We start from the raw sequence: 26,848 nt of genomic DNA on the forward strand, positions 1-26,848 counted from the left end.
AATGTGAAGTTTGGAGCAGATCAGACATTGTATGCCTGAGTTACAACAAGTTCCTGTTTCGTGACATTAATCACAAACATTAACACTTTTTCCAAGTGTTGCATGATTTAACGTGTTTCTAGTTTGTTTGGCACTTCATGGCATATCAAAATATGTTTCTGGGAGTTAATCACAGTGAAAAACATGTAATTTCCTGTTACCCACAGGTGGCGCGATGACTAACTGAATATTGACATACAGATTTCTTCAGGCCAGGACACTAATGAAACGTGAAGTTTGGGGCCTCGGACACTGCATGCCTGAGTTACAACAACTTCCTGTTTCATGGTGAAACATCGAACTTTGTCAGGCCGCCACAAACACACCCTTCAGCAAAAACTCAAGATCTTCACAATTTAACGTCACCAAATGTTATGTTGATCTGATTAAATCTCTAGGAGTTTAAGTACAACGTCTGGAAATGGCAAAAACTGCAAAAAAAAATCAGAGAAAACTCAAAATATCTCACTTCCTGTTTTCAAATTTTGCACCCTGTGATTTTTTTGTAGGTAGGCTACTGGGCTGTTACGCCTGTTTCACACATAATCCGTCTGCAGTGCGTATGCGTTGCGTATTTTTTTACGCACCCATGTTAACGGATTAGAGCGTTCACACTGCACGCGGTTGCGGTCCGTCATTGCGTTCCAGGAGCGGTGCGTCTGCAGCAGTGCAGCGATCGTTTACGTACCGAGTCTATTTTTGCTGTGCTGCACTGGGCAAAATGAACATGGATTGACCTGAAATTGTAAAAAAAAGAAATAAAATTAAATTAAAAAAAAGAAATTATGCACATTTAAACTACGTTGTACATTCAGTACATTACATAAAGATTTTTTTTTTTAATGATTTAACGCCATGCCAGCAACAAGCTATATTCATGCCAAAAGGAAACATTTCAATTTCACAGTTCAGTTGTATCATTTCAAAACAATTATTTTATTTAAAAAAAAAAATGAACAGTGTTTACTTGCATAATGCGATCAGATATGTTTTTCCCCATCGTTGGGAAACTCGAATCCCAGCAGGCAATGACGTGACAGGCGGACCTAAACCAACCTATTCAAAAACAAGGTGACATGGATGACACTCGTCTCATCGTTTAGGTGGAAAAACATAAAATTCTGTATGACCCGCAGAATGTATTGTACAAAGATTTGAATGCGAAGGAAAAGGCATGGGAAGCAATTTCGTCGGCTGTTGGTGTCGACAGTAAGTTTTCAAATCTTTGTGTCATGTTTACGTGTAGGCTACTACTCCAGCAACTGTCAATATATAAGCGTAATGAATATAACATTACGTTATTTATGTTTATGGTTTTTCAAAATGATTACAAACATATTGCTGTAAAGCATATATGTTGTTCGTGAATACAGTAGTGTTGCTATCTTTTTTTTGGGGGGGGGGGGAGGGGGGGTCGTCACTTTGCAGCTTAGTGTGCTACATGTCATTTATATAGGGCAGACCGTGAAGTAGTTATAAAACGTCTTAATGTATCAATGTACATCTAAATAAGTATGTTGAAAGTGTACATAATGTATAAATATAAATCTGGAGTACACCTTACAATTTTGATGAATTTTCATTTTAGTAAATATTAAACTCGAACAATCTCGTAGCGCACTGCAAACGTGTGCTGTGTGAAAGCACAATGGCCGCTTCCTGCTTCAGCAACACATACGCACTGCATACGGATTATGTGTGAAACAGGCGTTACATGTGTGTACCGAATTTCATACTGTGAAACGTAGCGCAAAAGGCGCTTACTTGAAATATTGTAGGTGGTGCTATTGAGCCATTTTGCCCCAACCCATATCAGACGCAAATTTTCACCACTTCTGACATGTGTGCAAAGTTTCATGAGTTTTCAAGCATGTTTAGGCCCTCAAAAATGTGATTCATTTAGAAGAAGAATAATAATAGACCGAGCAATTACAATACTGTCCTCACACCATCGGTGCTCGGGCCCTAAATATTGTGTAATATTAGTGCACATTTAAAATAGCTGTTATCTATTATAAGTTTTCAGTGTCTCATGATCCTTCAGAAATCATTCTAATATGCTGATTTGGTGTTAAGAAACTTTTTAAAATTGAGATCATCTGAATAAATGAATGAAAACCATATGAAAAATGTGGAAAAGCAAATTTTTTCAGGATTCTTTGATGAATAAAGTTCAAAATAACAGCATTTATTTGAAAAAGAAATCTTTCGTAACTGTAAATGTACTTACTGTTACTTTTGATGAAAGTATTGATTTCTTTACCAAAAAAACCAAAAAAAAAGTTTTGCTGACTCTAAACATTTAAACAGTAGTGTATATGCATATAACCTTATAAACTCATTCCCATATATCTGCACATAACACAATCAGTGCTTGAAGCCATTTAACTGTATGTACTTTGGGTGAGAGCACATGTCTTTGGGCGTGAGCTCTCAATGCAAACAAAACTATCCAGCTGATGTATTTTACAGAACACAAGTCTCTGAGGCAAAGAGCTCGTTCACCCATTCAATACTATGGAGAGGAGAGCTCAAGCACTAAAAGAATACATACTGAAGCAGCCTGTTTGGAAGAAGGAGAACCTTAATCCCAAAACATGGTTAAAATCAGACCAGGTCAAAGGTTTCACTGAATTTATTCTGCCAAAGGACATTGGTGAAGATGGTGGTTATGACGACAAGGAGATGTGTGAGTATAGACCTTCCTGCTTTACTATGCTAACAATATTTCTTCTGTTTTACAATTGTGATGATTCCTCTGTACTATTAGTGCTTTTGAAATTCTGCTTTTAAAACTCCAAAAATTGACCATGTTCACGTTTCATTTTTAAGAGCCTCATCATAACCTCAATATTAAGCCACAATTTCTGTCAACTGAGCTTCACTTGTATTGAACCTGGAATATTCTTGAATGTTGGAATTGGATTAGAATTTCAGAACACAAATGTTATTCCAGAAATAACTCTATCACACTTGACAACTTGTCTTCCAGTTGTCCTTAATGTGAACGCCTAAACACAAACTGTACTCAGTGATATTTACACATGTCTGTGTAAAACAAATAGAATAGTAGTTCATATTTTAATAGTTTACTTGTTGTTCCTGTTGTCACGCCTAATACAAAACTGCTCTAACAAAAAAATACCATGTAATACCATTGTACTCCAATGTAAATACCAGGTAAATATCATGTTGAAGTTGAATCAATATGATTATGATAATCATGTCATCTAATACATCACTCTACCATGGTGCTGCCACAATACATTTTGTGAAATACTAGTCAATGCTATCGAACTGGTGATTTTACCTATACAGTGCTGGAGGTTGAGAAAGACTTCATAGAAGCAGCAAAGAGAAATGACGTGGAGGGCATGAAACTTCGAGAGAGAGGCGTTAATGTCAATGCCAAGAATGTGGTATGTCAATAAACTGCTCTTAGTTAACTTATGCATGTGTGCTATGAGCAAATACAGTTTATTGCAGTAGCAAGTACAAGTACAGATATGTTTGTTTACCATCTCTGAGCTGTTCTTATGAATCCTGTGTCTCCTGTTAGCATGGTCGAACTGCTCTTCATTATGCCGTGGCCCTCAGAAATGTGGAAGCTGTTGATGTACTCCTTCGAAGGAGAGCCAAACTAGATTTACAAGATAAGGTATGTTTGCCCAAACATAAATGATTTACCCTGTTTCTCTTAAGACCAGTATGGCACTCATACTGTGTTTCTGTAGCATGGACTGACTGCTGTTCACTTAGCAGCATGGTTTGGAAGTTTGGAAATCCTTAAGTTACTTGTGCAAGGTGGAGCTGACCAAAGCATTGAAAATACGGTGAGGTGTTCGCTTACTGTGAGCGATTCATTTCATTGATTTATCAGTTACATTATATGTGTTGTTCTACAGTTGCTGTGACATTTTCATCTAAATATGCATGTGTGTGTGTATATATATATATATATATATATATATATATATATATATATATATATATATATATATATATATATATATATATATATATATTCATACAGCCGTTCGTTCTGGTTCTTGAATCTGATTGGCTGAGAGCCTTTTATTCCATATTCCATATTCTGATATTCCGATATTCTGATATTCCAGCCATTTGTATCACTCCACTTGCAGCATTTCTCACAGCGAGTGTCATGGCGGACGAGCAAACCCACCATAATTTAAAGGTGATGATACATGGGGGAACGTTTTGAGCAATATCGCCAGGCAATGTTGCTTGGGCACTTTTCCACTGAGAATGGGAATCTGTTGCCCATTCTCAATGGGAAAGTGGCCAAGCAGCATCACTCAGCAATATTGCTCAAAAAGTTGCCCTGTGTATCATCAACTACAAGTACTACTGTTGTTGTGTCACGGAATGTAGTTTAAGAATTTTTTAAAATGTAGTTATTTAGACCTCAAATATGTGACATATTTAAACATAGCCCCTATTTGACAATTTGTTTAGACCTTTTTGGAGATGTGAGCTCCAGGCCGTCAGCGGCCATTCAGCGCTCATGGACCCGCCGAGAACAGTTTTATCTCGGCCAGTCCTTCGGAAACTTTCAGTGCCATGTTTATATATGTCGCATATTTGAGGTCTAAATAACTACATTCTCACCTAAAACATTTTTAAAACTACATTCCGTGACAAAGCAACAGTAGCATTTGTAAAATTATAATGGGTTTGCTCGTCCGCCATGACAGTTATTGTGAGAAATGCTGCAAACGGAGTAATACAAATGGTGAAACGGTTCCCGGTAGAATATCTGTTAAATCGACCTCTCAGCCAATCAGATTCAAGGACCAGAAGTTACTGTTGTATAAAGAGCGATATCACACAGCTACTTGCTAATAATATTACTGTAACACAACTGACATTAAAATTAGTAACTATTGCATTTATGTGAATTAAAATAACAATTCATTTATGAAATAAAAACATATTCATTTTCAAATAGATTTTACAATAGTTTTTTATTTTATTTTGCCACTTTTATATTTTACCTTTTTTACTAGCTAGAAAATTGTCTCTACGCAGCAAGATTTATATACTGTAAATATTAAGAGTTTTAAACCATATTTGATTTCCATTGGAATTGTGTATTTTGCAAATGGATAGCATATATATATATATACATATAGCTTACTCAAAATGGTGAACATTTAGGTCATTTTAGAGCTTAATCTAAATCATTGTGTGTTCAGGAGGGTCTGAACATGATGCACTGCGCTGCCATGAACAATCACACTGATATTGTAGAGTACATTGTTGATGACCTGCAAATGGGAGAACTTGACAAAGAAGAACAAGTAAGGAAACAACAACTCATCTTATATTAAAAACAACAAGAATCAACATAAAAAAGTTAGATAATGTAAAGATAATGTCCTCATTAATAGAGACCTTCAAAACACTCAAACATAAAGGTACATGTGTTGTTTTTCTGTCAGTATGGTAACAGGCCTTTTGCCCTGGCCGCAGCACACGGATGTGTTCGCATGCTACAGATGCTGATGGAGGAACCTTACAACATGGCCACCATGGAGGAAAATAAGGTTTATTTATTGAATCCTTCAGTTTAAAAATTTTTTTTTTTCTTTTTTAATATACACAAAAAGTGCATGTTGTAGCTGTAAACATTTTTGGTCACATTTTATATAAGGTGTTTTTAACTACTATGTACTGACAAATTATATATATATATATATATATATATATATATATATATATATATATATATATGTATATATATATATATATATATGTATATATATATATATATATATATATATATATATATATATATATATGTGTGTGTATCATTGCAAAGCACTGTTGCTGCTATTGAGATGGGAAACGGGTAAGGTTAGGGATAGGATTGGTGGTAAAGAGGTAGGGGGTGACCTGATTTCAACAGTAATTCTCACCTCCTTTTCCCTTCTGGTTGACAGGTTGGAGACACACCTCTGCATCTGGCAGCAAAGCACGGTCAACATGAAGCACTGCAGCTACTTCTAGACAACTTTGATATTCGCAATGAGGTCAACCAGGTAATAATCTGTCCTTTTATAATGTAAAACCCATTTTAGGCATTTAGGCTTCATCAGCACTTTCTCCAGAATCACACAGAAAATGCATGAGAGTGACACACACATTAATTTGATTCTTTTTTTGTGTTTAGGCGGGGCAGACCGCTCTGTATCTGGCTGCAGATGAAGCTCACGAGGACTGTGTTCAAGCCCTGCTGGAGGCACAATGTGACCCAAACATCGTAACATTAGTATGTACTGGGGTGATGATTTTAAACACTCCTTTTTAGCTTCCACTGGATAATAATAACAGTCTCTTCCATCAGTGAGAATGGTTTAATTATAAAATATATATAGCATTCAGCATTGTTTCTTAGAGAATGGTTACTTGTGATGATTTTCAGAGCAGAAGCAGCCCTCTGCATCCAGTCTGTGAGAGGGGCCATTTTCCAATTGTAAAACTGCTCATTAATAGTGGAGCCCAAATAAACTCTCAGGACCAGGTGAGAAATATCATTTCACTTTTTTTCCTGCTGAAATTTTGATGCTATTCACAGTAATGTATTCAGCATTAATGCTACATGAGAATCTTTAAAATGTGTAATATTAAAGTATCTAACTGAAGAGATCTGCTTTCATCAATTGATCAGTATATTTTAGTAAAAAGGATTTAATTTACTTCAGATAGCTATAATGTACACTATTGTTAGAAATTGGGGTTAAAAGATTTTTTTAAAGAAGTTAATATTAATATTCAGCAAGGATGCATCAGATTTATGAAAAGTGATAGGAAGACATTTTATAATTTTATAATGAAAATTTTAAAAAGATTTCTAATTCAAATAAATTGTTCTTTTGAATTTTCTATTCATCAAACAATCCTTAAAATAATTAATAATAATAAGAAATGTTTCTTGAACACCAAATCAGCATATTAGAATGATTTCTGAAGGATCATGTGACACTGAAAGCTGGAGTAATGATGCTGAATATTCAGCATGTCAATTAATGTTTATTTATAAAACACTAACTGATGTTTAAATTGAAATGTTAAAAATGTCTATGAACATTAACCAAGAATAATGAATGTTGTAAATGTATTGTTCATTGTTTTATGTTAGCTAATTCAGTAATTAACATTAGCAGTGTGTGTGTGTGTATATACAGTGGGTATGGAAAGTATTCAGACCCCCTTAAATTTTTCACTCTTTGTTATATTGCAGCCATTTGCTAAAATCATTTAAGTTCATTTTTTTCCTCATTAATGTACACATAGCACCCGATATTGACAGAAAAACAGAATTGTTGACATTTTTGCAGATTTATTAAAAACGAAAAACTGAAATATCACATGGTCCTAAGTATTCAGACCCTTTGCTGTGACACTCATATATTTAACTCAGGTGCTGTCCATTTTTCTGATCATCCTTGAGATGGTTCTACACCTTCATTTGAGTCCAGCTGTGTTTGATTATACTGATTGGACTTGATTAGGAAAGCCACACACCTGTCTATATAAGACCTTACAGCTCACAGTGCATGTCAGAACAAATGAGAATCATGAGGTCAAAGGAACTGCCTGAAGAGCTCAGAGACAGAATTGTGGCAAGGCACACATCTGGCCAAGGTTACAAAAAAATTTCTGCTGCACTTAAAGGTGCCCTAGATTCAAAAATTGAATTTACCTTGGCATAGTTAAATAACAAGAGTTCAGTACATGGAAAAGACATACAGTGAGTCTCAAACCCCATTGTTTCCTCCTTCTTATATAAATCTCATTTGTTTAAACGACCTCCGAAGAACAGGCGAATCTCAACATAACACCGAATGTTACGTAACAGTCGGGGTGTACGCCCCCAATATTTGCATAATGCCAGCCCATGTTCAAGGGATTACACAAGCCAGTATTAACGTCTGGAGCTGCACACAGCCGAATCATCAGACTAGGTAAGCAAGAATAACAGCGAAAAATGGCAGATGGAGCAATAATAACTGACATAATCCATGATAGCATGATATTTTTACTGATATTTGTAAATTGTCTTTCTAAATGTTTCGTTAGCATGTTGCTAATGTACTGTTAAATGTGGTTAAAGTTACCATCGTTTCTTACTGTATTCACGGAGACAAGAGCCGTCGCTATTTTCATTTTTTAAACACTTGCAGTCTGTATAATGCATAAACACAACTTCATTCTTTATAAATCTCTCCAACAGTGTAGCATTAGCCGTTAGCCACGGAGCACAGCCTCAAACTCACTCAGAATAAAACGTTAACATCCAAATAAATACTTTACTCACATAATTCGAAGCATGCATACAGCATGCATGACGAACATCTTGTAAAGATCCATTTGAGGGTTATATTAGCTGTGTGAACTTTGTAAATACGCTGTAATATAGTCGAGAGCTCGTGTGGCAGGGAGCACGCGATTTAAGGGGGCGGCGCCGAGTGTAAATCAGTGCATTGTTAATGATGCCCCAAAATAGGCAGTTAAAAAATTAATTAAAAAAAATCTATGGGGTATTTTGAGCTGAAACTTCACAGACACATTCAGGAGATACCTTAGACTTATATTACATCTTGTGAAAAAGCATTCTTGGGCACCTTTAAGGTTCCTAAGAGCACAGTGGCCTCCATAATCCTTAAATGGAAGACGTTTGGGACGACCAGAACCCTTCCTAGAGCTGGCCGTCTGGCCAAACTGAGCTATCGGGGGAGAAGTGCCTTGGTGAGAGAGGTAAAGAAAAACCCAAAGATCACTGTGGCTGAGCTCCAGAGATGCAGTTGGGAGATGGGAGAAAGTTGTAGAAAGTCAACCATCACTGCAGCCCTCCACCAGTCGGGGCTTTATAGCAGAGTGGCCCGACGGAAGCCTCTCCTCAGTGCAAGACACATGAAAGCCCACCTGAAGGACTCCAAGATATAAGAAATAAGATTCTCTGGTCTGATGAGACCAAGATAGAACTTTTTGGCCTTAATTCTAAGCGGTATGTGTGGAGAAAACCAGGCACTGCTCATCACCTGTCCAATACAGTCCCAACAGTGAAGCATGGTGGTGGCAGCATCATGCTGTGGGGGTGTTTTTCAGTGGCAGGGACAGGACGACTGGTTGCAATCAAGGGAAAGATGAATGCAGCCAAGTACAGGGATATCCTGGATGAAAACCTTCTCCAGAGTGCTCAGGACCTCAGACTGGGCCGAAAGTTTACCTTTCAACAAGACAATGACCCTAAGCACACAGCTAAAATAACGAAGGAGTGGCTTCACAACAACTCCGTGACTGTTCTTGAATGGCCCAGCCAGAGCCCTGACTTAAACCCAATTGAGCATCTCTGGAGAGACCTAAAAATGGCTGTCCACCAACGTTTACCATCCAACCTGACAGAACTGGAGAGGATCTGCAAGGAGGAATGTCAGAGGATCCCCAAATCCAGGTGTGAAAAACTTGTTGCATCTTTCCCAAAAAAGACTCATGGCTGTATTAGATCAAAAGGGTGCTTAAATACTGAGCAAAGGGTCTGAATACTTAGGACCATGTGATATTTCAGTTTTTCTTTTTTAATAAATCTGCAAAAATGTCAACAATTCTGTGTTTTTCTGTCAATATGGGGTGCTGTGTGTACATTAATGAGGAAAAAAAAAAAGAACTTAAATGATGTTAGCAAATGGCTGCAATATAACAAAGAGTGAAAAATTTAAGGGGGTCTGAATACTTTCCGTACCCACTGTATATAAATTTTAACATGCACCTTATATTTCCTTCATTACAAGATCTAATATTCCATATTAGGAATAAATACATGAATGCTAGATTAAACCATCAAGATTGATTGATTGATTGATTGATTGATTGTTTCAGCATATGCACACTCCATTCCATCTAGCAGTGAAGAACTGTCATATTCCAATAATCCACACCTTGCTTGAGGCTGGCTGTGATCCAAACGTAACAGACCATGTGCGGTATCTATTCATCCTTCATTTGTGAAAAGATATTTGTCATTGCATTCATGTGTTTCAGTATTTTTTTTATTCATTCAACACTCAGATGGGACAAACTGCACTCCATATTGCCGCTGAGATGGGGAAGGTGGATGTGGTCGAGATGATTCTGAAAGCCGGGGTGGATCTGGAGATTAAGGACAGGGTGACAGACCGTGTCTGACATATTGATAAAGGTTTAAAAATGTGCGAGAGAAATTATTTTTGTACTTTTTATTTTCCTTTACAGCAAAATAAAACAGCTCTTGGAGTAGCAGCGAGGGGGAATATGGTAATAATTGTGGACATGATCATCAAAGCTGAGAGATATTTCAGATGGAAGAGCAATTATCAAATGGTGGGTATACAGATTTCCAATTTGGTCAAAGCAAAGCATGAAATAAATGGTACTGTGTGTTGTAAGAGTGGGAAGAACATTTTCCTCCCACCAAATGTCACATGCTGATAAAACCTCAGCCACTCTCCATTAAACCCAGTGCAGGAAGTGTAATGCAATATTAAAACATGTATAATTCCATTCAGAAAGGTCACCACAGCGCATTTATTTGCACAAGGATTGCATATGTCAAAAGTGATCATTCTGAACAACAGTGAACATGGACTAATAATATTCAGTGTGCTGTATATACCTGTGCTAATTTCAGCACCTGGCTTCTGGCGAATCTGGCCTTTCTCAGAGCATGATGTTATTTGATTACCCTTTCAGACTAATACAGATGCTATTGAGAGCCTTCACACCGAATCACCGTTGACGTTTAAATTAGATCACTCCCCCGACATGAAGCCGCTGCGTGATATAATATGGGAGCTCGCATACAAACACCTCAAGCGCAATGACTGGAAGAAGTTGGCAGAGCACTGGGAGTTCACAGAGGATCAGGTGGCTGCCATCGAGGAGCAGTGGACAGGTCAGAGCGGGATGATTTACGATCAGATCTTCTATATAATCTTATCTTTATGTTCAGAAGAATTTCTTATATCAACCTGATGGACCATCAAATTGATGGATGAGGCTAATAATTTTACTCTAAAATGAACATTACTACAGTGTTGGGGGTAACGCTTTACAAGTAACCCAAGTTACGTAATCAGATTACTTTTCTGTATTCCTCAAAATGAATAAAAACAGCAAAATGCAAATTCAGAATATTATGCAAAACTGCAATAAATCAATATGTTAAATAATACAAACATTTGTTATGCATTTAATCTAACTTTATTAAAGGGTTAATTCACCCAAAATGAAAATTTTGTCATTACTCCCCCTTATTTCGTTCCACACCCTTAAGACCTTTGTTCATTTTTGGAACACAAATGAAGATCTTTTTGATGAAATCTAACAGCATTCTGTCCCTCCATAGACATCCTTCACAACTAGAACTTTGACGCTTCAAAAAGTTCATGGAAATCTGCGTATGTTCGCTGATCAATGTTTATATGCGAGTAAAAGCCTAAATTCAATCTGTTCATCATATAAAGCAATCGAGTCTCTTCAGAAAATGTGAACTAAACCACTCAATTCATATGGATTAGTTTTACATTCTCTTTATGAACTTTTTGAAGCGTCAAAGTTCTAGTTGTGAAGGCTGTCTATGGAGGGACAGAATGCTGTTAAGATTTCATTTCTTCATTGTGTCATCTTTCTACAAAAGATCTTCATTTGTGTTCCAATGATGAATGAAATTCTTATGGGTGTGGAACAACACGAGGGTGAGTATAATTAATGACAAAATTTTAATTTTTTGGGTGAACTAACACTTTATCCAATGTCTTTGCTTCTGACCTTTGATGATCCAGTTCAACCAACCTTTTGCCAAAACCAGCCCAGGTAAAAAAAAAAAAAAAAAAAGAAAAAGTGAAACTGACAACCACTCTAATATTATATATATATATATATATATATATATATATATATATATATATATATATATTTTTTTTTTTTTTTTTTAAAGAAACTTATATTTTTATTCAGTAAGGATGCAATAAATTGAGGATGCTGCTCTTTTTTTTTTTTCTTTTTTGAGCAGCAAATCAGCCAACGCTATCTCACGACCAATTCATACGTATTTTACGAGATGGCTAATTCGTACAAATTCATACGATTTGTCTAAACCCCACGACGGGTAGGTTTAGGGGCGGGGTTAGGGGTACCAATTCATACTAACTTGGCAACTCGTAAAAAAAACGTAGGCTGCGATTTAGCAAAAGTCATATGAATTCATACAAATTAGCCATTTCATAAAATATGGAAAATTGCCATTAGATCAGGTTGAATGAGCATATTACAGTGATTTCTGAAGGATCATGTGACACAGAAGACTGGAATAATGATGCTGAAAATTCAGCTTTGCCATCACAGGAGTAAATTACATTTTAAACTATATTAAAATAGAAAAGTTACTTTAGTTTACCTTGTAATATTTCACAATATTTCCATTTTAACTGAATTTTCAAATCAAATAAATGCAGCCTTGGTGAGCATAAGAAATTTTTAAAAACATTCAAAAATTGTACCAACTCCAAAATTCTGAAAAGTAGTGTAACCATTAACAAAACAAATATTTTTACTAAAATTAAAAATGTATTATAATGCATATTTATTTAATTACTATTTTATATTCTTAATTCCACTGGAAGATAATCTCAGATTAAACATAAATCTATAAAACATTAAAGTACAACATAAACTTCATTTATGTTGTATCTAGGTCCTAACAGTTTCCAAGAGCATGGGAACAGGATGCTTCTGATCTGGCTTCATGGAATCACGATAGAAGGGAACAGCCCAGCCAAAGGCCTGTATGAGGGGCTGCTTTCTGTTGGGATTACAAAGATTGCTGGTAAGATGTTTTTACTCTTCTTTACAGTATGCCGTTATCTTTGTTTTTAATGTCCTTACGGACGCAGCAATAATATAATAGTTTTTGCAACATATTTTAAACGGTACATTTATTAGAGCGTGCATTTTACACATCCCTTTATGATGTCCCTTACAATAAAGTTAGCGGGAAGGAAATCTCATTATATACATTTTTGTCTCATCCCCAGAAAAAATAAGAATGGAGGGAACAAACACTGATACCAGGAAATGCACAGTTTCATGAATCCAAGCTGCTACAGAGAAATAAAAGATGCTCCGAACTAAAAACAGTGCTTTATTTCCTAATTGACACACATTTCTTAAATTGATCCAGCAGTTAACTTTAGTAAAACCTGTGAATTAAGGTACAGTACAAACTAATACAGAAGCTTACTGATCTGAAACAATCAGGAAACTGTTGCAGATTTTGATTATGGCTTTGTAAAACATTATAAAGTAAATGGTGACACTCATACAAACAATTTTAATAAATAAAAGAAAGCACATCATGTAATAAATAATGTTTCTTCAATTAAAAGTGTTCATTTAGCAAATTTAGTATACAAACAACTTACCTTAATTTCCACCATGTTATGATAAAAAAATAAAATGATGTACTAAAAATTAACCTAATTTAAAGCCTCTAAACCTGACAAATTATGATGACAAATTAAATACTTCAAGTTACAGTATCCAGCTTCATAAATGAGCAAGTGTGTGTGTGTGTGTTAGTCCACAACTTTGATGGAGTGGATGTGAAAGGTGGAGGAGGAGGAGGAGGGGCCTCTAGGCTGACTGGAGGAGCTCTTGCTGCTGGAGACAGTCTGACTCTGAAGAGCAGAACGAGGAAACTTAGCTGCTGTTGCCTGGCCAACAGTGAGCTGTATATGGGGGGAAAAGGGGGAAATGGAATGAGCACTACTGTATTTGATGTTCTGATATCATCATGTGTACTTAGACATTTGTAGGGATGTTCCTTTATACCTGAGTGACAGGGTGGTGTCTTTCTACTACAACTGAACTCATGGGAGGAGCCACACCCATGACATGTAGGGCCGTAGGGGGGCGGCCCGTCCGGTTATGCTCTGCCCGTCCTGTCAAACGAGCAGTTACTATCTTAGAGGCTTTCTGCTTGCCAGCTGTTACTATCCGTGCATTCATCTAAAGAAGAGAACATTTTAGAAGCAAGCAATAGCAAGTAGTTTTCAAAACATTCACACAATATGTCAATGTATTGTGAAATGTTATCACAAACATTTTGAAAAGCAGCTTAGAAACAGGTTCAGCAGGCTGATATAAAATATTCATAAATATGCTTGCATTGGCAGTACCTGTCTGAAGGAGCTTGTACTGCCCCCTGGTGGAACGGTAGAGTTTACCACTGTGGTTGAGAGAAAGGTCTCTGCTCTTGGGCCTGCGATTGAGCTTGGCTGAGAGAGAAACTGTTCCTGAAAAGAAAGCAATACATTTTTTTAAGATTAAATTGTCATGTAAAAGTTATAAAAAATAAAAAAAATAAAATAAAATTCAAATTTTTGGTCCTTAAAGTCGACATGAAGTTAGCAATAGTTTTCCCCTATTGCAACGTATATGTGAGTGAAAAGGCTTCTTCAAGGTGCCCTAGAACTTTTTTAAAAAAGATGTAATATAAGTCTAAGGTGTCCCCTGAATGTGTCTGAAGTTTCAGCTCAAAATACCCCATACATTTTTTTTAATTCATTTTTTTAACTGCCTATTTTGAGGCATCATTATAAATGAGCCGATTCAGGGCTACTGCCCCTTTAATTCTCGTGCTCCACACCCACGGAGCTTGCGCTTGCCTTGAACAGTGCATAAACAAAGTTTACACAGCTAATATAACCCTCAAATGGATCTTTACAAAGTGTTCGTCATGCATGCGGCATGCATGCATCGGATTATGTGAGTATTGTATACTGTTATATTGTTTACATTTGATTCTTAATGGATTTGAGGCTGTGCTCCGTGGCTAATGGCTAATGCTACACTGTTGGAGAGATTTATAAAGAATGAAGTTGTGTTTATGAATTATACAGACTGCAAGTGTTTAATAATGAAAATAGCGACGGCTCTTGTCTCCGTGAATACAGTAAGAAACGATGGTAACTTTAACCACATTTAACAGTACATTAGCAACATGCTAACGAAACATTTAGAAAGACAATTTACAAATATCACTAAAAATATCATGTTATCATGGATCATGACAATTATTATTGCTCCATCTGCCATTTTTCGCTATTGTTCATGCTTGCTTACCTAGTCTGTTGATTCACCTGTGCAGATCCAGACGTTACTGGCTGCCCTTGTCTAATGTCTTTCATAATGTTGGGAACATGGGCTGGCATATGCAAATATTGGGGGCGTACACCCTGACTGTTACGTAACAGTCGGTGTTATGTTGAGATTCGCCTGTTCTTCGGAGGTCTTTTAAACAAATGAGATTTATACAAGGAGGAGGAAACAATGGAGTTTGAGACTCACTGTATGTCATTTCCATATACTGAACTCTTGTTATTTGACTATGCCAAGATAAATTAAATTTTTCATTCGAGGGCACCTTTAAGCAAAAATGTAGAGCGGGACTTAAATTTGCGTCAGTAAACATACCATCAGAGAAGAGATTAAAGTTTATGAGGGCACATGAATTTAAAAAATAATGTTGTGCATAGATCATTTATAATAAATACTGCAATATTCTATAAAGAAATATATATAAAAATTGTCAATTCTGATTTCAAGGTGACTAAGTTCAATCATTTATCTATACATAAATATCAACAGCAATATTGTCCATGTAAAGTTTTCTCTTATATGCTGACTAATGACTGATTACATGGCAAATGTCATAAAAACCCTGAAAGACAACAATACAATCTCACACTTCGTGTCTTACCGCCTCTCCATCCTCTGTATTGCTGTGGGAGGGGCCCGGCTGTATTGGACTCTCCATGACAATTGGACTGAGCCGTGCAGACGAGACAGTACGTGGAGGGTGATTAGCCATTGAGCTGCTGCTTGGCTCATCCCCTGAAGGTGGAGCATCTACACACATACATAAAAATGAAGGCTGGACTGATTATACTGCTTTAGGTTTGATCTTTGATACATTTAAAGCCCTGCTTTAATTTAAATTATTCTTTCAGATTCATTTTCATTCTTTTAATATCAAAATTCACAAATTTTTCTGCCTTAAAATCTCACCGCCTTCCGTATTCAACGTACGAAGAAAGTGTAAAACTCTTGCAGTTTAAAAAAACTTACGCTACGTCCTACGCCTTCCCTATTCAACTTATGGAAAAAGTGTAACTGACACAACGGCAGTTTACACTTTCTTAACTTGAATACGGGAATGCAGGCTGGCGGAAGCTAGATATTTTACTTCATAACTTGTTAAATATGGATATATTTTTTTTCACAAACGCATCGCATTGCTTCAGAAGACCTTTATTAACCCCACGGAGCCAAGTGGAGTATGTTTATAATGGATGGATGTGGATGGAGGCACTTTCTTCAGCTCATGACCCCTGTTCACTGCCATTATAAAGCTTGGATGCGTCAGGATATTTATTAATATTTCTCCAATTGTCTTCATCGGAAAGAAGAAAGTCATATACACCTAGCTAGGATGGCTTAAGGGTGAGTAAATCTTGGGGTAATTTTCATTTGAAAGTGAACTAATCCTTTAAGCTGACAGCCTTATCTACAAGGGAGTTTACAAGTGAAGTGTGTCATTTTGGCGCACTGAATGGTATTGCAGAAAACATGATTTTTTATTTTAGGTTTTCTTTTTTATTTATTAGTTTTTTTGTTTTTTTTTACAATCAACTTCCAAAACACTACCCTTGTGCCTATCCCAAACTCATACCTTTGGTTTAGTCAAACCTATGAATGGCTCTGTACTCCATGGATTATGACAAAGTATTTTAAATATAAAAAATTACACACTTCACCATTTAAAGCAAACTGTTGTTGTCAACCATTTCTGCTTATTTCATTCAATAATATATAAGCTACATGTGGGACAACTGAAGGGAAACATGTTGATTATGAAGCAGGAATATTAAACTTTTGATTAGTAAAGCCAGAGGCTAGAAAACCAACTACTGAAATCAATCTGATTTAGTTGCCGTAATTACATGGCTTGGGGTGTATTCAGTTATTTAGAAATGACCTTTTGTGTGGGTCATTTTTGTAGGAGGATTTATTACATTCAAAACTGTATTTTTTATTATTTTTTTTTGTACAGTGGAAACATCTGAGTATCTGTCATAACTTACTTCAATTATGTAACAATCATTCAACTTAAACTGCTACATCATGCCTTCATAAATGTGATCATTACCACTTTAATTGAGCTGAATCGCTCTATAGTCTTACCACGGTCCAGTCTACCCGCTTCTCCAGTGTTAAACATACTAAGGGCCTCGATGTTGAGCGCACAGACCCCACGCATAAAAGCTTTCTTCATAGAGTCCTCATAGCGGTCTCGCTCCGTGTGCAGCCTGTGGATCTCAGCTTGAGCTTTCTGGAGCTCCTCTACATGCTGACAAACACAATGCTAAATGTTCAAATTGTGTCTACATTGAGTAACTTTCTAAACATGGAATCACTAACACCTAAAATAAAAAAATAAAATACACTTTCACTAAAATTTGAGTATGGGTTTCACTCACCTGTGCCATCTTGGCCTCATAGTCTGTAGAGAGCTGCATGCAGACGTCCTCTGCTCTGGCACAACATGCTCTCTCCACACGCTCCCGCCACCTGTTCTGGATGAGCGAGTGCCAGCCTGCCCACACCTTTCTCTTGAGCTGCAAATGATAGTGCTGCTCGGCCAGTTTGCCCCCCTGGGCCTGGAACACAGAGAAATACATTTGATAAGATTTGAAAGATTTAAATAAGGTTTGTTTTTGGTGCTCAAGATATATTTCTTATTATTATTAATGTTAAAAAAAGTGCTGCTTAATATTTACTTAAGCACTTTTTCTTGGGCTACAAAAACAAAAAACAAACAATGGGGAACAAATAAGGGTATTTTTACAATTTATCTGAAAACTTTGCATGATGCTGCATTCACACCAAAAATGTCAATATAAAGTCACCACTATTGTTTTGGCCTCAGTCCATCTTTAAAGGGACAGTTCACCCCCCAAAAAAATAAAAATAAAAATTCTGTCATTTACTCACCCTCATGTTATTCCAGACCCATAAGACTTAAACCTAAATTAAGTGTTCATCATATAAAACAATTATATCTCTTCACAAGACTTGGATTAAACCACTCGATTTATATGGATTCATTGTACGATGCCTTTATAATCTGTTTGATCCATTTTTGGTTACCTGGACTTTCAAAGGAGGGACATTAAAATTATCTTAAAAGGCACAATATGTATTTTTTTGCCACTAGAGGTCGCCTATTCAAAACAAAGGCGTAACTTGATGATGCCGAGATTGAGTGTGGATTCATGGGAAATGTCGTCTTCACCTCACAGGAAAAGAATCTGACGAGACTCAGGCAGAAATCATGTTCATGGATGAGATTATTAACCTTATTGTAGTATGAAGCAGAGCAGGACAGAGTGCTGTGGGAGCTGAACGAGGCCGCTGGAGCGATTGCTAATGAGAGACAAGCATGACAAGTCTTGACAGCAGCGGAACTTTTATTATGCCGGTGACACTTCTTCTGGTCAAGCATATGTGGGGTAAAGCAGTACTCTTTATCATATTAGATACATTTAAGTGTGTTGAAAATTGTGAGCTTGAGAAATGTTGAGCTATATAACAATGATTAGTTTTCTGTCTATAAATGTATCTGAACAGTTGTTCCCTTGTCTAATAAAACATATGATATATTAAAGCGTCTCTAGTGTTTCCATGGTTACTACAAAATAAAACCAGAAATCGGGGGTAACGCAGTTATGACTTCATTGATAGGTGATGCACAGACACGTTCGTTAGCATGTTGCTAATGTACTGTTAAATGTGGTTAAAGTTACCATCGTTTATTACTGTATTCACGGAGACAAGAGCCGTCGCTATTTTCGTTTTTAAACACTTGCAGTCTGTATAATTCATAAACACAACTTCATTCTTTATAAATCTCTCCAACAGTGTGTAATGTTAGCTTTAGCCACGGAGCACTATCAAACTCATTCAGAATCAAATGTAAACATCCAAATAAATACTATACTTACATGATTCGATCCATGCATGCAGCATGCATTACGAACATCTTGTAAAGATCCATTTGAGCGTTATATTAGCTGTGTGAACTTTGTTTATGCACTGTATAACTGCACTTATAGTCAAGAGCTCGGGTGCGCAGGGAGCGAGAGATTTAAAGGGGCCGCGCAGCCTGAATCGGCGCATAGTTAATAATGCCCCAAAATAGGCAGTTAAAAAATAAAAATCTATGGGGTATTTTGAGCTGAAACTTCACAGACACATTCAGGGGACACCTTAGACTTATATTACATCTTTTGAAAAGACGTTCTACTGCACCTTTAATATGTGTTTTGAAGATTAATGTAACGTCTGGACCAATCAGCCACACAATTATTCATTGTATTTAATGAATTACCCATAAACTCACTCTCACTATCAAAGTTCTCTGAACTCATCCCCCTAAAACTGTAACCAGCATCCCAATGTTGCTAGCACACAGGCCAACCTAGGTGTCCTGTTACAGTTATATGGTACTTTCATGATCCAGAAGAATTCTGGAGAGACTAGTGACTCATTCTTCCTGAGAAGGACAAATAAACTCTCTTAATCCTATGTATTCTCTATATAACCACTTGGGAAATGTATAAACATGTATCCAATTTTCCCATCTCATGACTTTCCTTTTATAGGCTTTATTCTATGTATTAATTCTCTCTTTTGAACTATTTTGGTATTAATGTTCCATAGTTGCAAATGTATAGTTAACTGAGATCACATTGGCAGCATGTTTGGTATCTACGGACTCCAACTTTAATTTCCTATTTGGTAATTTATGTTACATGTTACTAACTCTGTGACATGTTAGAATTATAGGAAGCTAGAAGGTTATTCTCTCATTCATCCAATCCAGTGTCTTATGCTAATATCTTGCTACAGAACAAAGACTCGTAAAACTTCCCTCTGAAAGGGGAACTCCTTATTGGCTCAGACACCTCAAGAGGGTGTGACATCTTCACCCCTTATATTCACTGATCACAAGGAACCCCCTCTCTTCCTGCTCGTCCTCCTCTTCTTTTCTTTTACTGACAAATGCTGACGTCAAGATGATGCTTTAAGAAGCTAGAAGCTTCTAAGGAACCCCAAGCTTGTGCCAGGCCTCGGCCTAGACCTTCCATTCACCAAAGATCCTCTGAATCCAACTGGTTCTCTTTCATCAAGACAATATCAGCAAAGATTCAACGGGAGCCTCCACAAATTGCATCAGGACAGTTTTAATTCAACTTGGAGAGACATGCAAGTATCAAACTTAGTCTCATTATCGGATACATTGAGTATCCTTACCCCTTTGAAAGAAGGGCCTGTTAAAACTAAACTGATGGTTTGCTCAAGGCTGTTGATCTGCTGAAATGTACAACAATGCTGTAACCTCTTGCTTCCTGTACTCTGCTTTAGCTCTCTCTCTCTCTCTCTCTCTCTCTCGGTAAACTGTATGCATGTATGTGTGTGAATGTTAGAGTAGTTTAAGTGTTTAGTCTAGTTAATAAAGTCTTGTTCATGTCACACGTAAGGTTGTCTGTGTTTTGCGCTCATATACGGGAGTCCCTATTCATGTCGGTCCTGACTACAGGCTTTTAGTAGAATAAGATTGTTATTTCCCGTAACCTGGAAATGAACATTTCTTAGAATTAATAAACAATTAACACTGTGTGTTCATTGAACAACAGGTTAATTGATTGTAATATTAATTTTATTACATTAAGTTAATTTTATTAACTGATTAAAATATTAATAATTAATTATAACTAGTTATGATTAATTATTCATATTTATTTTGAGCTAATTTGCTACATTAACCAAAGTAATGGGTTTGAAGTGACATGAGGGTGAGTAAATGCTGACAGAAGTTTCATTTTGGGGTGAAGTTTCCCTTTAAATGCAGATAGTCTGCAAATACTCCAAGAAGAGAAAATGAATACAAAACACAAGCCTGACTGAACTATCAATCTGACATGAGTAAACAGCATCGTCTGAAAAACATCTGCCTGTGTGTGTGTGTGTGCTGTCAGTCAGAGCTGCCCCGTCTCACCTCCTCTCTGGCAGCACACTGCTGCAGTCTCCACTGGGTGAAACTCCTCATCAGCTCCAGCTTTTCCCTCTGCCTGTCAACTGCCCTGCTCAGATTCGCTATCACCTGCAGAAGGCAAAGGCCAAAGAGGAGATGACAGACTGGAAAACAGTTGAATATGTGATTCATAGCCACATTTGTGTTTTGAATTACAAATTTTGTGTTGCTGTTGCATATCATATTTCCCAATATTTTGCAACCTTAGGTAATTATATTCACTATCAATATCTCTATATGTTTAATAGCTTAATATGACAGTACCAGCCAGTTAATTTCAATAAATAACATCTCTGACTTAAAGCGGGTCACATCAAGAACAACAACGATAACTATATTAGCATCCACACCAGCGGACAATATTGTTCTGTTTATTCTAAGGACGTGCTGCAGTTTTGTCATCTGACGCTTTAAATGCTAAATCTCTTTAAAGCAAGATGGATTCTGATTGGCTGTCAATATATTTATCATTCATCAGCTGGAAAATAGTGTGATTCCAACAGTATCATTTCTCTGTGCCATGGTTGCTGTAGTTTTTAACGATTTTTAGTACTGTATCATTATAGTTATCGTTCTTGGTGTGAATGTGCCTTTAGTCTCAATATCTGTGCACACCTCATCTTTCCTCTGGTTAGAGATCTGGTAGGTGTTGAGTAGGTCTTTGAGACTGTTCATCTCAGCATTTACAGCAGCCATATGTTCTACATGTTTCTCCCTCTCCTTCTTAAGCTCCAGCCTGTGCTGCTCCACAAAGGCCAGTTTCCACTTCCTCAGCTCCATCATCACATTACTCTGCACACAGACCAAGAAACAGTTCCTATAATGTATGCAGCAAAATGGTACAAAACATACAATTGCAAAACAAACCTTAAGGTTTGTGCTCCAGGTATCTAAGATGTTCTCCATCCTGTTCAGATTCTCCTCTGAGATAAACATCTCTGTCATGACAGTGATCAGAGCATCAGGGCTGCTTTGTCCTGATCTGTCTGACCCAGTCTGTGCCGTTGCTGATCTTTCCTCAGGTGACAAAGACCTGGCTGCCATGTGCTCACCTGAAGTAAAAGCAATATTATAAATGAGATAGTTCCGACTCTAAGGGTACTTTCCTGACAAAAGTGACTGACATGCAGAAAGAATGTATATCTAATTTCCGCTCGCCTTCAGCAGAAATGGACTCCCGCGTTCTTTAGAACATTTGCAGTACATTCACGGCAGATCGACGCAAGTGCCGTTATGTGTTGACGCTTTGAAAACAAAACCAAAGGTTCAAAAAACATTTTGCCGCCTTCTTCTGCATCATCGTTTCCAGGCAACAGGGGTAAACAGCTGCTGCTTTGATGATGCAAATGCATCAAGTTTCAGACCCAAATGATTATCATGTGAACATAATCTAGTGGGGTCAGGGGACAATCTCACTCAGGTTCAGACACCAGGCAATTGAGCTAAGTGTGAAAGAACCCTAAATTCAAATTGAATGAGACACATTTGAACGAAAGAGGGCTGAGAGATTCCTCTTTAAATGGCTCCATGATATTACCCTCAGATGTGCGACTTGGCGGTCTGGATTCTTCTAATGGAGGAGTTGGCGTAGCCCCGTTGTTTGGGTGCCCTTCATTATCTGAAATAAAACAAAGGTAACAACAATTTTCATAAGTGGTTTTTAATCTTTTTGACTCTAAGGCCCACATTGCCAAAGACATTATTTGAAGGCTCCCCAAATATTTCAGAAACTTTTGCTATTATGAAAAAAACTGCTCATTTTCAAACTCTTTATTTACAGAAACTAGGAGTAGCAATGTAGAAAAATAATGAAAATATTCCAAAACTTCCATAACTGAATGTTCTTAATGGTTTAATTTTTTTTTACCAATGAATTTACATGCTATGTCTAGTATTTTAGAAATTGCTATTTATATGGTATTTTTTTCTCATAAATAGCAATTAATTTCTACCTAATAAAATATTTTAAGAGCTTAAATTTGTTATATATTTTTATTTATTTTTATTATTTTCCACAACTTTTCCATTTCTAGAAATCACACTTTTAAAATTCTCACATTCAGTATATCAAGGTTGTCCAAGATCATGAGAACCCTTGTTTTAAAATAAAATGGCAGTTGTTAACGAAGCAACTTAAACTAAGCTACATGATTTTTAGCTGTCTAGCTTATTATTTTAAATCATTTTAAGCTTCTTGTGGCCCCTTTGGGATATTAGCATCTGCAATTTGGAATTATCTAGCATTACTACCTCCTAAATATGTGTTACATGTTAGTAAGGGGTCTACCTGCAGGGGGTTGAGCTGGTTTGTCTCTTTTAGTAGTATGCTGTGAACTGGAGAGTTGAGTTGTCCTCAATGGCTGTGATGGGAAACTCGGTTCATATTTAGGAGTCACAACAGCATACCGAAGAAGTTCTTCATATTCATCCTAAAAAATTTGAGAGAAGGAAACACCAAAGAGTCCTTTAAACTGTCAAAAATCACAGTCACAGTCTCTGATAAGTGATTTTGTGATGGTGGATATAATAACTCACCTGAAGCGCAGAGGAAACTGAGCTGCCTCTGTCTGAATCTCTTGGTAAACCTGGACTATTGCGCTCCCCTTCATCCGATGACATCTGAAATACAGAATGAATGAGGACTTGTGACATATAACAATGTTTAGATGACTCATTTGAGTTCAAATAGACCAAAAGAGGGGAATACTGATTACTTTATTGCTATTTCCAGTCTACTTCAAAACTGTTTAGTTTATCATTGTTTAAAAAAACGACTATAATCTATCAGCTAATAATTAATATTTGACATACAAAACACTAATAGTAATTATGTATTTATAGAACGATTCAAAGTACATACATAAAAGGAAGGTTTAACGAACAAGGCAACATTTCTTGTTTATTTGAGCAGCAGTGATTTCTCGACTAGGTAAGGCAAATTTTCAATTAGCAACGTTTGCTAATGTTCATTATAAAGTTTATATATTATATTATATTACACAGCCCAAAAAAAAAAACAAAAAAAAACCCGCAGGTAAAGTTATAGACCCTGAGCTAAAGCAAAAGTGCAACCTAAGTTCCTGCTAAAGCTTCATAACACTGTTAGCCTCTTACTGAGTTCCTAGGCTAAATCTACAAAGCATCGTGTCGGGCGGGGTAAAGAGATAAAACTGTCCGATCATTACCTTCTTAGCTAGAGTTTTAAAGGTATTTGTTCCTCCGTTAACACAAAGAATGCTTTCAATCTGCAAGTGACCACTCTACTGTTAAAAACACTGTTTCAAACTGCTAGCCACTAGAGTAAAAGTCTATTTCATTGGTTGAAAATTTGGCACGTCTATCTTGGCTATTGTGATTGGATAGAATGTTTCCGTGGTAACAGATACGCGGAAGCGTCAGTTGTATCTGTTGACATGAGCCCCATAGTCATAACGGCAAAAACACTGCCAATGCAGCCAGACTTAACAAATCAACATCTTTTCTTTTCTTTTCTTTTCTTTTCTTTTCTTTTCTTTTCTTTTCTTTTCTTTTCTTTTCTTTTTGGAAAATTGCACAATTTTAAATATCATTTAAATAGTAACCCAGAATAGTGTATATTCATAAATATTTCGTCATCATTTATTTATTTCAACTTTACATTATTTTGTTTGAATCCATTAACTTTCATATTGGACCCATCTAATTTAGTGATCAACTTAAAAATAAATTTCTAAAGGAAATAAGAAGAAATTCAAAGCAGGACATTCAAAGGCCAAACTGATAGCTTGTCACAAGCTATGCTAAGCTTCTTGTGTAGCCTATCATAACATTAAAGCATCAAGAATCATAAAGACAACTGAACTGAAGCACATTGAATGAATGAATCAGACCTCATCACACAATGACCCACACTGACCTTCATGAGTGAAATCGCTGCTCTGTTTCATTCTATATAAACCCTGCAGGTATTTTGTGTTGGAGTGCTTCATAATTCGGCCATCAGAAGAGCCTTCTGAGTGGATATTTACTCTCTGATGAGTACAACAACTTCAAGGCTTTTTTGATTTCAAAAGGTAGCCTACATATATATACATGTAGTACACTACATTAGCCTACACTTTATCAAAATACAGCCTATGTACTGCTGATCTGAGGTGCTAACTTAAAGAATATTGTCTTTGCCATAAAACAACTCTCCGCTCCGACATTAGCATTAAGACATGCATTGGAATAACACAGAGACACAGGCTATTTAGAATATGGCTTATAATGTGTGAAAATTATTGCAGCAACTTAATAAAATGTTCAGCATGATTTCAAATAGCTTCTGAATCTTAGCATGAAAAGCTGAAAATCATGTTTGCATTTGCCCTCACTTGAAAGTCAACCCACATTCTTTCTTTACCAACAACCTGGTTCAATTTGTTCCAGGACAATAGTCTCAAACCATTAAATGAACTTTCTCCCCTGTGGTGTTTCTGTAGAGGTATTTGTGGGCTTCAGGATGCAGAAACTGTAGACAAAGGACAAAAAGAAAAGGAGTTGAATAAGGAGGTCAATCAAGTATCAAAAAACTTTTTTCTGTTAGCAGTTTCGAAGGCGTTTATTGGTTCTCAAGATCGTGTAATTGTGTTGTACTAAGAAGTCTATTATCTTTCTCAGCAGAGTTTGCTCTTAGATGGACAGACTCTTTTTTCTGCATGAATGAGCATGAAATGAATCAAACGTATAGCTGAAATTAATATGAGCAATGTCATAAGTTCAGTTCCACTTTTTTGACATTTTCCTTTTAGACACTTTAAAATAGAAGGAATCATTGCCGTTGGCATTTTAAAAAATTGGCAAACACCTTAATATTTCTCATTATATTTTCCTGACAATTCCAGTGAATCATCTAATTAGGACGCGCGCGCACACACACACACACACACACACACACACACACACACACACACACACACACATATTTGTGTTTCCATGTTTTATGGAGACTTTCCATAGAAATAATGATTTTTAGAATCTACAAACCATATATTCTATGCCCTAAACCTACCCATTTTTATATTTTCAAAAAACATCATCCTGTATGATTTATAAGCTGTTTTCCTCATGGGGTCCAAAAAATGTCCCCACAAGGTAAAAAATTACTGGTATTACGATCTTTGTGGGAACACCACAAGGACCACACACACACACACACACACACACACATACACACACACAAACTTGTATATGTTTACAGGGACTCTCCATAGACATAATGGTTTTTATACTGTACAAACTGTACATTCTCCCCCCCCCACACTACCCCTACCCCTAAACCTACCCATCACAGGAAAGTGTATGCATTTTTGGAATTTCAAAAAAACACTGTTTAGTATGTTTTTTAAGCCATTTGGTTTACGAGGACACAGGAAGTATCATCGTAAACCATGTTTACGTTGTAATACCCATTTTATTATATACATTTGTGTCCTCATAACCATGTATACAAGAACACACACCTTCATGTTATAGCTGATTATATACTCTTTGAAGAGTGGATATTTGAAATTTGTGATCAGATATGCAGAGCAAATGCAGAATTCCCCCATTATTATGCAGGGAATT

At 36.6% G+C, this 26,848-nt stretch overlaps 2 protein-coding genes across 4 annotated transcripts; one reads left to right on the top strand and one right to left on the bottom strand.

The window, feature by feature from the left end:
* The first annotated feature begins 1,107 nt into the window (after window positions 1-1,107).
* Window positions 1,108-13,466, top strand: ankdd1b (ankyrin repeat and death domain containing 1B). 2 transcript variants are annotated; one of them, XM_048189109.1, is made up of 16 exons: window positions 1,108-1,248; window positions 2,512-2,728; window positions 3,358-3,458; window positions 3,599-3,697; window positions 3,774-3,872; window positions 5,259-5,363; window positions 5,505-5,609; window positions 6,006-6,104; window positions 6,236-6,334; window positions 6,488-6,586; window positions 9,946-10,044; window positions 10,135-10,233; window positions 10,318-10,425; window positions 10,795-10,996; window positions 12,797-12,928; window positions 13,137-13,466. In XM_048189109.1, exons 2-16 carry the CDS (start codon window positions 2,557-2,559, stop codon window positions 13,190-13,192), a joined length of 1,674 nt encoding a protein of 557 aa, XP_048045066.1. In that variant the 5' UTR covers window positions 1,108-1,248; window positions 2,512-2,556; the 3' UTR covers window positions 13,193-13,466. The 2 variants fall into 2 exon arrangements, with proteins under 2 accessions (XP_048045066.1, XP_048045065.1); XM_048189108.1 differs by lacking the exon at window positions 1,108-1,248 and having other exon boundaries at window positions 2,392-2,728.
* On the bottom strand, window positions 13,224-24,600 carry poc5 (POC5 centriolar protein homolog (Chlamydomonas)). Of its 2 annotated transcripts, none has more exons than XM_048189106.1 (13): window positions 24,445-24,600; window positions 23,795-23,878; window positions 23,547-23,688; window positions 22,797-22,877; window positions 22,127-22,311; window positions 21,875-22,051; window positions 21,224-21,328; window positions 17,643-17,822; window positions 17,347-17,512; window positions 15,863-16,011; window positions 14,280-14,396; window positions 13,933-14,109; window positions 13,224-13,829 (listed from the first exon to the last, which is right to left on the bottom strand). In XM_048189106.1, the coding sequence occupies exons 2-13, from the start codon at window positions 23,876-23,878 to the stop codon at window positions 13,677-13,679; spliced, it is 1,716 nt and encodes a 571-aa protein (XP_048045063.1). In that variant the 5' UTR covers window positions 24,445-24,600; the 3' UTR covers window positions 13,224-13,676. The 2 variants fall into 2 exon arrangements, with proteins under 2 accessions (XP_048045063.1, XP_048045064.1); XM_048189107.1 differs by lacking the exon at window positions 24,445-24,600 and adding an exon at window positions 24,120-24,326.
* Window positions 24,601-26,848: the final 2,248 nt, after the last annotated feature.

Source organism: Megalobrama amblycephala, linkage group LG4, assembly GCF_018812025.1.
Source record: "Megalobrama amblycephala isolate DHTTF-2021 linkage group LG4, ASM1881202v1, whole genome shotgun sequence".
NCBI lineage: Eukaryota > Metazoa > Chordata > Actinopteri > Cypriniformes > Xenocyprididae > Megalobrama > Megalobrama amblycephala.

Coding starts and splice junctions, on each gene's coding strand:
- poc5 (XM_048189106.1), bottom strand. CDS start 23,878: ATGTCATCGGATGAAGGGGAGCGCAATAGTCCAGGTTTACCAAGAGAT. Junction 14,110..14,279: donor GTACAAGCTCCTTCAGACAG/GTACTGCCAATG, acceptor TCTCTTCTTTAG/ATGAATGCACGGATAGTAAC. Junction 13,830..13,932: donor GACACCACCCTGTCACTCAG/GTATAAAGGAAC, acceptor CCCCATATACAG/CTCACTGTTGGCCAGGCAAC.
- ankdd1b (XM_048189109.1), top strand. CDS start 2,557: ATGGAGAGGAGAGCTCAAGCACTAAAAGAATACATACTGAAGCAGCCT. Junction 6,335..6,487: donor ACCCAAACATCGTAACATTA/GTATGTACTGGG, acceptor GATGATTTTCAG/AGCAGAAGCAGCCCTCTGCA. Junction 6,587..9,945: donor AAATAAACTCTCAGGACCAG/GTGAGAAATATC, acceptor TGATTGTTTCAG/CATATGCACACTCCATTCCA.